General features: G+C 38.1%; 1 protein-coding gene across 1 annotated transcript in view; it reads right to left on the reverse strand.

The window, feature by feature from the left end:
* The window catches only part of LOC139117117 (clumping factor A-like), a 50,480-nt gene extending 42,554 nt beyond the window's left edge, over window positions 1–7,926 (reverse strand). Inside the window, exon 1 of the mRNA XM_070679961.1 lies at window positions 7,629–7,926. Coding sequence (XP_070536062.1) covers window positions 7,629–7,686 — 58 coding nt within the window. The 5' untranslated portion in view covers window positions 7,687–7,926. The remainder of the gene's footprint in view (window positions 1–7,628) is intronic.
* Window positions 7,927–16,645: the final 8,719 nt, after the last annotated feature.

Genomic DNA, 16,645 nt, shown 5'->3' on the forward strand with positions numbered 1-16,645 from the left:
CAAATAAAAAATGAGCTTATGTTAATACACTTGTGCTTTTTGTCAGCGTTTGCTTTTTTGCCTGGCTGGCTGGTAGGTTTTTTCAAAAATCCAAGGACGGCAAACGAAGAATTTTCTTTAAACGGCCTTATGAGCCTTTGTCATCCACATACTGCTAATTCAATAACGATTTCTGTCACGTGAAAACAACGGTAAGAAAGCGATGCCAAGATGACGCATGACAAGTCATAATGCTAATCGGAAATTTTATGATGTGGATAAAATTATTGTGGCGTTTAAAAACGACAGTCGCAATACTATCTCACGTTGTCTCGTAAATTCTCGATATGCTAATCCCGTAAGGCTGTTCAACCTGCCGATTTCAACACAAGTGTAGACAAGCCCCACGATCACTTGCCATTTGTCTGTAACTCAGCCCGTGTAAACTTTCCGTTTTGTATCTCTCACGGGCGAATTCGGTAGATACTGGCTCTTCCGCGATAAACCACCACTAACGCGACAGTATGCTGAAGTTTATTCCTTCAACTTTCTCTGCTAATATATTAATAAGCATTGGAACAAGTTTACACAAGTGTAAAATAAGTGAGACTGCAAAGAACTACAATATTCACAGGATATCCAAATATGAGCCATTTTTCTTGAGAATTTTCTATACAGACATACACACAGAGACATACACAGACACACACACATGCACATGTGTACATAAGCACGTGTGCACATCGTCAGTGTTTGAGGCTTGACCGAAGTAATTAAACTCTTTGTTTCGTGTCCTTACGCGCGTATGTTTTTGGGGTCCGCCAAAAACAACACAGTGCATTTAAATATGGCTTAGCCTAAACACAAAGCTTTTCTCCCTAAAAATTGTGATCTATAATTTTTTGTAAGAGGTATTGAAATAATAATTGAAATAATCAAGTAAATATAAAACTGGCGTGTGAAAATTGTGGTTGTGTGTTTTGAACCGCTTGCCCGCCAACTTTTCAAAATTTCAAGTGGACGCAAAAAAATTAAGTGGTTGTTTGTAACCTTCATCAGAGCGCCAGTGACTTTGTGAAATGTTTTCGTTTTGCCAGATACATTTCATAACACTTAAAGTTATAATTCGGTTAATGTCGGATGTATTGTACATAAATTAAACTGTTTGAGGAAGAGACGTGTCCACAAAAATGTTCAGAGTCACCGAGGGTATGGATGCACATGACTTAGAAATTACGGAACACATTACATTGCCTGAAGCTCGAAGACTAACAACGCGCATGCGTTTTGTAAGTGCTGATATGGATTATCCCTCTCATATCTAGGCATTCTGACCGTATATCCTCAGATGATAATCTGTCATAATAATAGCATTAACTGAATTGGTGAAGTTCGTCGACAATGACAAGTTTATGCACGCAGGGAAAACACATCAGAAACACTGGCTGAAGCAAAGTCAAGATGTATCGAGAATTGCGTAAATTTTTGGTCGTGTCTTTTGAACGGGCTGTATTATTTTTGTCCACCCAGATTGACTACGTGTCTACCGGCAGCTTTCATCTCACCGTCGACCTATCGTTAGGGAGCGTTCAATTTTTATGGCCAGGGGTGGACCGGCAAATTGTTCTTGTGCATCAGTCAAAATAAGTGAACATCAACCATTGCTCCCCCTCAAATTGATGGCAAAAAACCGGCAAAATTATTCTTGTGCATCAGTCAAAATAAGTGAACATCAACCATTGCTCCCCCTACAAATTGATGGCAAAAAATTTCATGATTCCCCATAGCTTAAGTAAGTGTTGATCCAAGTGGAAAAGAGATTTTTTCCAAAATCCTGCTCTTCTTCCAGATCCTGTATACACTATGTACTGTGCCTCGGAAGGTTCAAAAAGTTTTTCATCACTTGTGCTGCTGCCAATGTCATGGATTACAACATCATCATCAGAACCTACAAGGCCATTTCCGTGATCCCTTCTTGGACCACACATCCTGGTATTCTGTTGATATACGTCTACCAGGTTGATTGAAAACTCTGTAACATTCAACCACATTTCCATCGGGCCTCACTTCCAAAGGAACCTGGGCATTTTTACATAGATACATTTTTCAGAGGAACATGTTGCATTTAGATTTCCCTCATATCACCAAAAATGTCAGGATATAAGGTCATGAAGAGGTCAAATAGCTAATTTACAGGTAGGTACCCACGCTTCTGGGGTAAGGAGAAGCAAAGTGAGCTAAAAGTGCTAGATCCAGGACATGCTCCCTCGTTGAATACTCCGGCCAGGGAACCATAATGCTGCCTTAAAGATACTTAACTATATGGTATATACAAATATTTTATATTGATTTTAAGAGTTATAATACAAAAGTTATGTTTATGTTTTTCTTCCTTATTGATAATTGACATAGAAAAGTCACTGAAACTTTTCATTTAAATTCCAGCCTTTGTGTTTATTTATCCAGAGATAAGTTTTGTACATCTCTCTCCTGAAAACTGGTCAGAAATCAACAGAAGTGCTATACAACAGTACAAGGGGATTTTCAATGTAAGCCAGGCTTCAACATATAGCTTGTACCTAATCATTGCCTTACCCAAGCCAAAGGCAGACAGGAATTTGCCCTCAGCGAGCTCAATTTACAATAAAATAAGCCTGTGTAGAGTTGCCAAGGTAAGATTCTCATGCGACAGATAATACATATACTTTTATTCACATTATACTGAAATGAATTAAATCATGCAGCGAATCATTTTTATTTCCCACACTGAAACTGCTTTTTGACGGGTTGGAAACTTATCAAAATCAAGTGAACCCCCCCCCCCCCCGCTCTCGTGCTGTTTGAAAAAACACATGAACCCCCCCCCCCCGTTTGCGGTTTGCAAATTTAAGGTGACATCCCCTGGATTTTACCAGCCCAACCCCCGTTCTTAATAACTGAACGCTCCCTTACTGATAGGAACTCATAAAATATACAAGCTGGGGTCTTCAAATAAAGAATTGGAAAAGCGTAACATTTTGGTGTTAATGGCCATGAAGGTTGATCGGCTGTGACCAAAATATCTCATTTAGTGTTCGAGCAAAGTTATGAACCGCTAACTTTTGCAAACAATTTCGTGTGACGTCTTTTAAACGATTCGTTCACACAGCATGCCTACACTTGGTTAATTACGCATCTAACGGTACTTATGCACACCATGTGACCCTTGACCCCCGTACCTAATTACAAGCGCCCCATTTCCGAATGTAATGTATTAACAGATTATTGATAGCAGAGAGTATTTTTAATAATCCAATAACAGGCGCCAATGCAATTATTTTATTTAAGAAATTAATTATATGAATTAAAATAAACATGTATTATTTTAGTTCGTTGGTAAATAAAATAGATGTTGGTAGCTCGTGTAAACCAAGCACAAACAAATAGGCGTGTGAATTATGAGATGGAATATTTCATCGGAAATATCAGAAAAGCAACTTCGACCATTGACATGAGTTCAGACGGAAGAAAGGATTAACGCATAGGTTGCAATTTAAACCCGGCGGGGTTTTTTTGCATTTTTTTGCCTTTCCCTCTTAAAGCACGAGTCGGACAGCCACATCTATTAGCGCAGCTGTTTGCTAATTTTCCGTAATGCAGATGGTGACACTAGCTCCATTACGCAATCATTGATGAATTATAGAAAATGATTTAATAAAAAGCGTCTCAATTTCGCAAGATTTTGTGGAGTTATCAAATTTTTCTCACAATGAAGCCGTACTTTATCCGTACAGGGTTTCCTTCATTGGTGTTAATGCTATCATTGTTGGCGTTGCCATGGTTATTATCACCAGCATGGACGAGTCTTTAAGTCCTAAGCGATATTTGGTCCATGTCTCTTATCGTGTTTTGAATATCTGATACACAGAATTTTCAGGTATTATCATATTCATAACAATCACTTTGACGAGTGTTTATCCAACCCCTGAGAGGTTCTCGGAATAATCTGTGCAATCTTAACCTATAGACGTACAGCCATTTCCAACTCAGGGTCAGCTTGTTATGCTATTTGATGTATATTGCACGTGTTTGTGCGCGTGCGCTTGACAGGCTGAATGGCAGGCTTGTATTCATGTCTTTGGTCCGGTCGTATATGCCTGAATGAGACACTGAGATGAAACTGGAAGCACACGCGAAGTGCAAAGTGAGATTGTGATGTCTGCAATCAAAACCCTAAGGGTATAACCCCAGCCGAAGTTTGAACCATTTGATGACAATGCTACAACTCCTCCGTTCCAGTTGAATATCCTACAGATATTGTGACGCTGTACGTTGAACGAAATGTCGTCGGTTTCTTGCTAATAATTAATGCTTTTAGTGGCTGTCGACCCCTGTCCCCGTTTTTATTCGATTTTTACCATTTTCTGTTGGATAATATTCTATTTTCCAATGTCCGTAATCATGTTAACTAACAATATCTAATGTAGGGTTGAACTAGCCTTTTTAAAGACTAACGCGATTGGAACTAACTTGGGATAATTGGATCTTCATATTGTTCAAATTTCTCAAAAGTTTGAGCTGCCCTATAGCTGAATATTACAATATTACAAATCACTCATATAAACAAGTGTATAATTTAAAAAGAAAAGCAGATGAGCTTACACTTGCAGATTAAACCGATATTACTTCACTATCCAATTATCCCAAATTATATATATATATATATATATATATATATATATATATATATATATATATATATATATATATATATATATATATATATATATATATATATATATATATATATGTCAGTATGATATGTTGAGATGTATGTAGACATATATTATTATTATATTAAAAATATGTCCTCAAAAATTGTGCATGTAAATAATAAGTTAACTGATATATCTACGTGTTTGATAATATTTCCAGGACAAATGATATAGTATATTGAGAGAAACTACCTCCACTAGTGTCATGGTTACGAAGGTTCGGAATGGAGCTATACGGTGCTGTACGAGTCTGCCCTTGGCCATAGGTGACATTCAGATTCAGCAGGTTGTTACACTTTTACAGAAATTGTCGTTCCTAGAGGTCAATGGAAACATCAAGTCTTGATCGCCATGTCAGAAAGGAGCAGGTTTTTTTTGTTTTGTTCAGATCGAATAATAATCAAACTGAAATAAATGAATCGGCAACATCATAATGCCGGCGGGCTTTTTTATAGAAAAAGGAAATCGGAAGTTCATAATATCTGGCTCAAAGGGGATATCCGCACTTCCTTTATTAAAGTAATAAATCTTCTCTTACGTTCAGGGACATGATATTTTAGTGAAAATGTCCTTGACGTTTTCTTGGAGATTATCACAGCGAAGGACAGCTAAGACATTCAAACAATGTCCCATTACAATGCCAAGTGTAATTGCCCGTTAACACTATCTGTAATAGCGCTGTCTGCATTGCCCTTGATCAACTTGCTGAAACACTTAGCAAATCCCAGGCTAGAAAGTTTATATGTGCATTAAAATTCGGCAAAAAATATGAAATAACACGTGACTCTTGGCTAGCTTTAATTGTTTTACGTATACATGCATGTTCCTTAAGATCACGACTCGCAACCATATTTATTATTGAGAACACGAAAGTAAGTCAACTGAAGTTCGCTTCGTTTTTCCTCCATTAAAGCTAAAAGGCCGCGTCAGCTTTTTAGAAATAATCGGCGGACGGGTATAATAAAGCGAATCGCAATTCAGAGCAGGTGGGAATGAGACAGGGATATCAATTCAAATTGCATATGTCGGCGAGAACGTCAACATTTACTTCACTTTAGCATTTCCCTTTCTTTTTATACATTGTTTCATATTATGCTGCGAAATTTCCTTGTACAAAAACAGCTGAATTCCTCCTGTGTCTACCAGGGCCACATATGTTGTGTCGGGTAGCTGTACAAAGGGAATTCTGATCTGGGCCCCAAGGAAAATAATTCACTCGCGGTTCACTCTGGCAAATCGACTATCAAACATTGTATTCATTAACTCGTCAGATCTAATTGCAGTTGTGAGAGAACCCGTATCCTTCGAAGATTATTACATTTCGAGGCTAGCCAACTTGACTGTCAATCCACCACTAATTTTTTGTAGCGTTACAAGGATAGTCTACATGCACAGTCAAGGCGTGAATATCGATATCTGATCAATACAAACAACCAGCGTCGAATGATCCCTGATGATTGAGGAGATACTGCCTACTGAGTCTGGTCGGCCATTGTGAATAGGCGCATGCATACGCGGACGTTCTTTGAAGCGCGTCTACCCATTCAATGGACTTGATGAGTTGTCACAAGGGATAAAAATAGTCCCGCTCAGAACATTGATGTATTTTTTTTGGGATAATGAACACATCGACGTCGGAAGAGACATACACTAGGCAAGAATGAAGGCTCTACCTGCGGCTTAGGATATATCCCGGGAGACGTCAAACCGTCACTTTTTTTTTTAATTTTTGATCGGGCGATTACGCATTTTGTGAACGTGTGCGGCCAAACAGGATTCAACATATATCGTCTAGTAATGAGAGCACATTGCCCCGTACTGACAATTACTCATGCATTGCCTCGTGTCATTGGTTTACCTGTACAACACAGCGTTCTGGAATTCTCGCTGATTTTAACTTCGGCCACTTTCTTTTTGTTTTGACATGAACGAGCGACTCTAATCAAGGAGAGACTAACTTGATAAATGAAAAGTAGTGATATTTTCGGATGATGTTTGCTGGGCACACGGGGAATGGCGAGCTCGCACCGTACGTGGCAACGAGGACATACTAAAGCGTGCTCGCGAGGACAGCGAAAGCGTCACTGTGCGCGACACGCCTTCTCATTGGCCGCTGAACGATAGCGAGTACTAATTGATACGCGACCAATGCAAAATGGTAAACAAACCAGAAACACGTAAATAGAATGTGCAATGCCTTTTCAGTTTGGTAATGCCGTTTATCGAATCACCAATTACTAGTAACTGAGACAAAAATGACGGAAGTGTACTACAATGACTTTGAAGATTTGGAAAAAAAAAGAAATCCATAACGCATGCACGTTTTGTCAAAGTATGAAAGCATCAAAAGTCAAATCTTCGATTTTATCGCGTAAGCCCCAGAACTATAATGGCAATTATGAACTAATTGCTTGCAAATGTCACCGCTTTATTGTCTTGTTTAGTGAGAAAGTGACAATCGTTAGAAGCGTGTGAAACCATCAACAGTAATTGATGCGGAATTCTCTTCTCTAAGTTGTTAAGTTCGTACACTGCAACACATGCATGCACAGGCTACCGACGCTGACATAAAATAAGCAGGTAAATTTGAGGCATATAGATTTTGGTCGTCTGCAGGAGTGTTGTCGAGCAGTTCACGTCCGGCTATTTTCTTGTTGATGTTAATGTCGACGACGTAAATATTAAACTTGAACGATAAACGAATCGAAAGAAATCAGTGAATATTTCGGGTTTCACGCACATTTTTTTTGCAAATAATTATCATGCCGGGGCTCAGTTGGTTGTGGGGTACTGCAGATAGTATGAAGGGTGTGCTCTATAGCAATGGAAGGGTGGCTTTGTGTCGTGTACTACGCTAACGCATAAGAAGAGACGAGACATATTTGCTATACTCACTTGCTTCACCATTCCTCAGGAATAGGAAGGCCAGAACTAGAGCGGAGACTCGCAACATCTTTCCCGCCAGATCGGCGTAAGGAGAGTGACGAACGAGAGGCTGCTCCCACGCAGTGAGAGATGCAAGGCAGTTCTGGTCTTTGCCTATCACAGACTACGTTTCGGCCGAGTATACTAGAAATGATGTCACAGGGAAGCAGTGACGCAAATCGAGCCCCTCAGCGCAGTTGTCATGACGACATAGGAAGATGTGTTCCATTTCAAGATGATCTTGGTGAGAGGGGCGTCCACCCTCGCCCGCAACGAAATCGCTCAGAAGTCGATGCAGGGGGCAAATCGCATTCAAAGATGTTTTCCACCCATCTCAGAGACATTTGCGTATATAGACTATCTTTAAAGTGGAACGTCGATTTCAATGTCATGGGTCCTTTCTTCTCTGTAAACGAATGCCGAGCCCTCGATGCACACCCCTGCTCAAGCTTGCAAAATGGACGATACCTTTGTCTGCTCCTTTCGTTGCGTTTGCTCGAAAATGGACAAATACACATTTTCCAATTCCAGACGCAAACTGATTAAGGTATTATTTTGTACGTGTGTGCGCTGAACTCGTCACTTGCATTGAGCTGCCTATTTTTTTTATTTTAGTTCATTATTACAATTATTATTACAAATGAATACGATGCGATCACCTTCCACATTCGATATTTTTCCTGACAGATTAGAGCAAGCGGAATAAAGCTTGCTGCGTTTTGCTTTTCAAGCTACATCAACGACTCGGAAGCGTAGGGCTTACCTAAGGTCCTGAGAAGGTGTTGCGAGTTCAGCTCTGTACACGCATACATAACGTCTTGTGCGCGCTTACCTACGTGTGACCTCGTGACTGGCTGTGTTCGCTCTCGTCGTTTGTGCCATTGTGTGATTAATTAAACTAATGCCGCACACTTCACTAATTACAGACGCATTTTCCGTGGCCAGCCTTTCATGTGATATTCTGCCGCGTTCTTCACTCGTAACCACAATCAAATTAATCTAATCGGATGTCAAAATGCTCCCGCGCTTGCCTATAACTTCATTCACTACCGTATCCTTTTCTCTTCCTCCCATCCTGTTCTCCCAAACCCCCTTCTTTCTTAGCCCCTCCTCTCATTAGCTCTCGATCATCACGTAATCATTTGTATATTGCTAAATTAGATCGTTCACAGGCGTTAGCCTCAATGCGGGTGAGGTAACCACTGAAGCGCGCACATCTAGTCCCAAAGTCTTGCAGTAAATGCCAATTTGTAGGTGGCATTGACTTTGCAAGTTCACCGGTGATTAATTATATGCCAACCAGGCGATTAAGAATTGATGGCGTCATTGACGATGAACTGACCGGTGTGTATTTGAATTGCATTGGATGACTCATGTTCTGCACAGTACAGGACCTTGTAATTACATTGCGCACCGTGTGGGCGGTCCCCCCCCCAAAAAAAACATTAATTTTCAAGATTTTTCTTGGTAATCTTCTGAACACAATCCTTTTACTTGACATGTGATAGTTGGCGCCATAATTCTGGAATTTAGACATAACGTAATATCCCAGGTTTGAGCTTTTTGTCAGGCACAGTGGAGAAGTGACGTAAATAGTATTGAAGAAACAGTGAGCCTTGCCCGGCTATATTGTTTCAATTTCTCCTTCGCCATCCGGTAAAGGATAACATGTGACTACAAATATTAATGTCAACACTGGTATTTTTCCGGAAGACGTTGCTTAGATTTCTCCCTTTAAGGCACATGGGCTGTAACTTTTGGCAATATTTTCATGATTTTATATTCAGATTAAGATTAGTTCAAAGAAATGTTCCTACTCAGAGATGTTTACTCAAGTGTAATTATCCACCGAGTGGGACTGCATGGGGAGGTTTCAGTAAGACAAATAATAAACGGGTTTCGCACCCAAATATGGCCGCCTCCATACAACTACATAATAAACAGCGTAAATGGTACATGTACACATTTGAATCTGTACAGATACAACATAATGCGACCCACTGAAAGGACGGGAAGGGATTCACTCCACTTTGACCAAAAGTTCTCCGTTTTTTCACATAACATGGCAAGATTCTGAAAATGGCGGGAAATTTAAAATGAACAAAAATCTGTTCAGTTTCTTGCCTATTCTGCCACAAGCAAACATTGTTGAGGCATAGTTAATGACTATATCGTTCAAATTGCAGATTGCAATGAATATCTGAGGAAGTTGGAGGTACCTTGAAATTGGACAATTTTCTCAGAGTTGCAGCTCATTGTCCTTTAAAAGTGTTAATTTATGTGAGCACAGATTTTGTACGGATCACAACGCGCGCTGTTTTCTTTGTCAGATTTGGAGGGAAGGCAAAAATGGCAAATTCAATGGTAGAATCTCCCGCGAAAATCAGGCAGGTTGATGTTTATTTTTGAGGTAATTTTTCGCTCCTTTACACTCTTTTTGATATCCTAGCTTCGCAACATAAGGCTCGGGAACATACCAAAAGTCGTCCAGGGCTTACCGACTGCATGTGTGTTCAAGCATTGCCATATCATACGTGGAACTTGAAACTGACACTGTTCGTTTTTTAACTTTGTACTTCGTGTCCTTTAACCCTTTGAGCCCTGTAACTTTTCCCACCAAAGTTTAGTGCAACATTTTACCAACTTTTATGAATTTTTCTGTTTTGTTTTTGTTTTTTGGGGTTTTTTTTATAATTTTGGACCAAATGGATATCACGTTATATTGGCTAGTTTTTTATCAAAATTTTGGCAAAATCTGAAAAAACTGACTTGGGTATATTTATAAAGGGGACAAAAATTGACTTTGGCGCTCAAAAATGAATTTTAAGCGTAATCAGACACACTTGAACAGAACTCGCACCATGGACTGAGCTGTGATTTGCTGCAAAATTCTACTGATAAAATAAACAGGCAATTCAATACCAATTTGAGCAAACGCACTTTTGCCGCCAAAATCCGCCGGAAACTCTCCATTTTTACCGCTGTATTTAAGGGTATCTTCAACTCTTCCTTTATCAAAGATGATAAATTTTCACAGGATTAATGTATTTGTAAATTACTTCTTTTATTTATTAATTTATTCATTTATTTATGTACTTTTATTACCTTATTCACCTGTATTTTGATTTTGCTTCTTTTCAATCTGTGAATTTTAATTTTTCATTAAAAACAGTTCATTAACGTCACGCCCAACACATTAAGTCTGAATAAATCAATTGTCCACCGAAAAAATATCTACATATAGCTGTCGGATCGTCGGAAAGCCCGTACAAGAAAAATCGCCCTGGTTTATGAATACCTTAAATCGATGCCGATAATTTTTCTCCTCTTTATAGGACTTCTATTGTTCGTTTTGTCGCCATCAATAAAATGTACATTTTTTGGTGACACATTCTTTCAATCTGTCATGACTGTAACGCGCCGTCATTTACGTCTTTTGAATTAACACGACACTGCGTAGGCGAGACTTTGACTTTTTTTTTAATGTACGTTTTTAATTCCCTTTATCTGATTGCCCCTTCGATCTTAATGGAGTTCCAACATTCTTTGTCAGGATAATGGAATACGTTATATCGATACTCAAGATTTTGTAAGGTATTCTCATTAGCCAGAGCATGCAACCTGTTCGCTCCAGTTCCACTGAAAAGCATTGCCCCCCATAAGTGCGTACACGATCGAGTGATATAGCTTCTTGATCAAACTATATACCACAAGATAATGATTTTTTTGAAATTGTATGAGACAGTCCTACACAAACACGCCCGATAACGTCGATAGGTAATATTCTGATTTTTACTCATTAAAAAAAACTAGATTTATATCATAACTATTTGTGATACACCGCAAATTGAATCATTTTGTTTCACTTTCCTTGCGCCAAAACTAAGAGCAGGAGTGGTCTTGCTCCAGTGAATGTTTTTCATCAAATTTCGAAGTTCGTGGTTGAATTTTTAAACCACAGTAAAAAACACTGAATCTCCTTTGCATACGTATTTACAAATAAATTATCTGGTAGCATAAATTGAGATTAGTCACCCCGGTCGACATATAGGAACTACTTTGCCACGAAGTCACTCAGAAACATATGCACACCATGGACTTTGTTAGTCATTCGGGAGTCGCGAGCAGGTTTACAATTCAATTGGGTTAAGCTTATGCAGTGATACTAACTGTCATTTGGAATGTGATGCAATGGAGAGTATATATCTATTCCCCTCAAATGCTCAAACAGCCATAAAAATCATGTAATCAGTACAAAAATAATCGGAGGGGAAGTCTGCTGAAGGAAAGAAATCGTTAAAAAATTGAAGGAAATTTATTATACAGATGTGAATAATGTCAGTTTGCCTTAATTTTGAAGAATCGGCCGACATGTTATTCCTGTTTCTGTGACAGTCACTTTATTGTCGAAATTCAAACAAACGTAATGGAGATCGAAGAATCCGGATAGATTTTAGCTTAGCGAAGTCAATTAATCAAAGTGTTATGATAAATATGTACACTTCCTGCTCAAATAGGGCATCACTAACGACTTGGGGGCTTGCGTTTGATGACGTCACACACCAGGAGGTGATTAATATCCGGTGACGATGCCTCCACGTGACTGGCATGACAAAGCCCGGTGTCTTGACTCAAGCCGTCCGATGGGACTGGGTCACGTACACGCATATCAAGATTGCTTTTAGTCTCAGAACTTTTAATATTGATCGTTCCATTAACCTATCTTAGATATCCCTTGTTTTAATATCGGTGAGCAACAATCACTACAGGAAAGGGTTTTGTCTGTAAACAGCTAATTACCTAGGCATGACGTCCTTCGCTATACAAAAGTAAGAAATTTTAACAGCGAAATAAACAAATTTACTCCCAAGTTCAGCTACACTTTGACGATTGAATATGTACATGACAACTTCAGCTCAGTAACTCAGACACGGTTTCAAATATCGTGACTTTACTCACTTGATTCAATCTATCTATCTATCTATCTATCTATCTATCTATCTATCTATCTATCTATCTATCTATCTATCTATCTATCTATCTATATATATATATATATATATATATATATATATATATATATATATATATATAATATATATATATAAACACAAATTACTTCAAGTACAAAGTAATAATTGTAATTATTATTTATAACGCTCTGCTTTCCGCATCGAGCACTGTAATTTCCCACGGGGACATCTGTATACTTCGATATGTATATATATATATATATATATATATATATATATATATATATATATATATATATATATATATATATATTTGTTCGACGATATGTAGTAGTCTATCTTCCGTCCTACGGAGATATATGAGTAAGTTCTGACGTGCAGCTTTTCCACGCTCAAAATTTACTTATGCTTTTTTTCCGTAGGACAGAAGATAGACTACTACATATCGTCGAACAAATATATATATATATATATATATATATATATATATATATATATATATATATATATATATATATATATATATATATAATTGTCAAATTTACGCAGCAATTGGCAGCAAAATCATGATTCTGATATTAGAAATGGACCATTAGATCTATGGAGGGAGTTATAAAACACAAGAGGATATCTGCAGAGCAAAATTTGCTAAAGAAACATTTGCTGTTATGTGGGAAAACAACATACAAATGAAGGTCGGCAGAAAGGAGAGGGGACATTGGAGAGAAGTATGCATGTCATGCATAGTCCAAAGTAAATTTTGAGCGTGGAAAAGCTGCAGGTCAGAATACTTACGCAAATATCTCCGTAGGACGGAAGATAGACTACCACATATCATCAAACAAATCCTTTGAAAGTAAATGCATAAGTTTGTTATAGGGCAAGGTTGTCAGAAGAATTATTGTAAACACAAAGACTAATTTGAAAGCACATTAAAAAAACATAAACCTCAAATTGAGGCCTTGTACTGATATCTTGATACGAGTAACTTTATTTCTGCGAAACGCTGAAGATATCATTTGATTTTCAGGGAAAACTAGTTACTTGAGAACCACGAGTTTAGTGTATCGAGATCAGGGTCTTTCAGCTAGGTCGAGTAACTAGAACATAGGTCATTCGATCCCGAGAACTCCTGTCTATATTGTTGATATCGATGCAAATGAGGATAGAGTGTTCTACTATAGCCACTGTGTTTCGGTAACTTGATCTAGCTGGTATTTTTCCGCATTTAAAGAATACCTCGTGCATTAACCATCATTTCTCTTTTCCCTTCTCTCTTTCACGGTGAACAAACATTCAAAAATATTTTTTTCTAACTGCATATCCGGGTTTTCGGGTAGGTGAGAGGGAGTACACAAATATAAAATCTTAGTTCCAAGTGAATATACTACTTGCCAGTACGAGCATCCTTTAGCCCCCTGAGCGCCAAAGTCAATTTTTGTCACCTTTATAAAATGCGCCCCTGTCAATTTTTTCAGATTTTTGCCAAAATTTGGTGAAAAACTGTAGGCGATGAAATGTGATATTCATTTCATCCAAAATTATGAAAAAAATTACTGAAAAATCCATAAACATTGATAAAATGTTACACTGAAATTTTGGTGGGAAAAATTAGAGCACTCAAAGGGTTAAGAACGTCCAGCAATTCAAACATTCTGACAACCTATTATTTAAGTTATATGTCACAATTGTCGTAACATATCGACACTTCGAATTTCAGCTTAATTCCCCAAAGTATAGCAGGTTTTTTTACCTTTCGTAGAATTGCCATGGAAAACTTGGACTTTAGAGTTCATGACTGTATTCGTTTTGTATTGGCAACGTCTGGGGAATTGGCTGAGTTATCTAATTGCCGTTCCTGTGCCTCCTTTAACAATCTGACATAGGTATCAACTTTTATAAATATCGGCTGAAAATGTTTGAAATCTGACAAAACTCTGTTTTATGATATACCAGTTTTTTGTTGTTTGTTTGTTTTTGTTTTTTTTTGTTTATCAGTAGACTTCATGACAAAACATCTTTCTACTCCATTTAAGATAGGCTATCACAAAGTAAAATACTACATGTTTATCCTTGACTGTGCATGATTTCCATACAAATGACTAGTACGTACGTGTAAAGGTCAGGAGTTCAAATTGCCGTCGAATCGAATCACATCCTAACCACATTCAAAAGGTTGGAGATTAAAAAGGGCTCGTGAGTTTTCAAAATGGCCCTGTACAGTGAATAGTGCACAAGGATTTGCAAAGAATAAGCCGGACAACGGGGTCTGGGCGACCTTCATCACTGCAGGGACTCGTTTGAACTATCAAAAGTATCTGAATAGATAAAACACTGTCACCTTTCCAATGTTGACCAACACTTTGTTCTACTTGCAAAAAGTATGAATAAATAGCGAGCCCCTGCACGTCTGCGATAAGAGAGCGCTTACTGTGGGCATATGATACAGGGTGTTTGAAGTCACAGAGCATCGCTTTTGGACATTGCTTTCTCTTTTGAGTATTTATAAATACATTCATACATACACACACGTACATACATACATAACATGTACACACAAAATACATACATACATACTACATACATACATACATACATACATACATGTACACACAAATACATACATACATACATACATACATACATACATACATACATACATTTATAAATACATTCATACACATACACACACGCACATACATACATACATACATACATACATACATACATACATACATACATACATACATACATACATACATACATACATACATTTACACCTACCCCATTCGTGTCAGCAATCACACAACAAACGCACGCGTTTCTTACGAAGGAAACTCTCTCCACAGTCGCCATACATTTATTACTAACAAGCTTACTTGACATAGTCGTTATCTTTTATGATTGACAGTCTATACACAGTAGAGGCAGCAATAAAGGCCTACCGCTTTGATTGTGTTTGCAGAAGTAGTGATGGTAATACCAGAGAGAGCGTGGTATTTGTTTGTGCGCCGTTTGAAATATTTATTTGATATCAGAGGCGGATAGAAAAATGACTTTTTAATACCCCCTGGAGCCCAAGGTCATCAATCCCTCCCCTAAACACATGGATGAGACCGGTGACCCTGCAAATTTATCAGCTATAGAGAGGGACATCGGACATAACGTGGCATCATCCGTTATGCACCGTAGCAGTCCCGCCGTGCCAAGTGCGCCTTTTGTTGAAGATTGCTAGGCTCCCACAATTCCCTCCAGTGGGACATGGTTGGTATTTTAGGTTATCCCAGCTGCGATAGCGCCACCCACGAGAGGTCGTTTGTTTGTATACACCGTGTCATGATTACGCTCCAGTGCGCACAGAATGGTGAACTTTTACAAAGTTTGTAAAAACGAATCAATAATTCAATCACTTACCGATTTACAGCAATGCTCAGTGGTTTCAACGAGTGACTTGGGAAAAATTCGACTGAGGGCGTATTAAAGTTTTTCCCCCTTGACATTTCAAAAAGATAAGATAAAATTTGTGCTGATATAACGCATATCTGTCGTGAATTTTATTTTTGTTCATTAAAATATCATAATTTAATCCTGTATGGTAGCGAATCTATATTGCACCTGGCATTATTTCATATCACTTCACCGAAGTTGCTTCGGACTTTTAATCGTACCGTGACCAAACACGATATCATTGTCAGAGTTACCATGAGGTCAATTGATGCCAAAGTGCTATAAAAAGGTCAAAAATATTAATCGGCCTGGAAATTTTAATTGTTATTATTTTAACTATTTATTATTTCTCGGTGTTACTCAAAGAAAACCCCAGAATGGTGGGACGTTTACTCTCAGTCATGTTTAAAAAAAGCGTTAGGACCACTTAAAGGGACAAAGTCGGCCATTTTTCATGAATTTTGTTTGATACGAGATACTATTTCTATTGTTTGACATGTTGAAAGATATTGAATGAACGGGTGACCATGCATATATTCGATCCCGGTTGTAGACACGATACATAAA

Source organism: Ptychodera flava, chromosome 18, assembly GCF_041260155.1.
Source record: "Ptychodera flava strain L36383 chromosome 18, AS_Pfla_20210202, whole genome shotgun sequence".
Lineage (NCBI taxonomy): Eukaryota > Metazoa > Hemichordata > Enteropneusta > Ptychoderidae > Ptychodera > Ptychodera flava.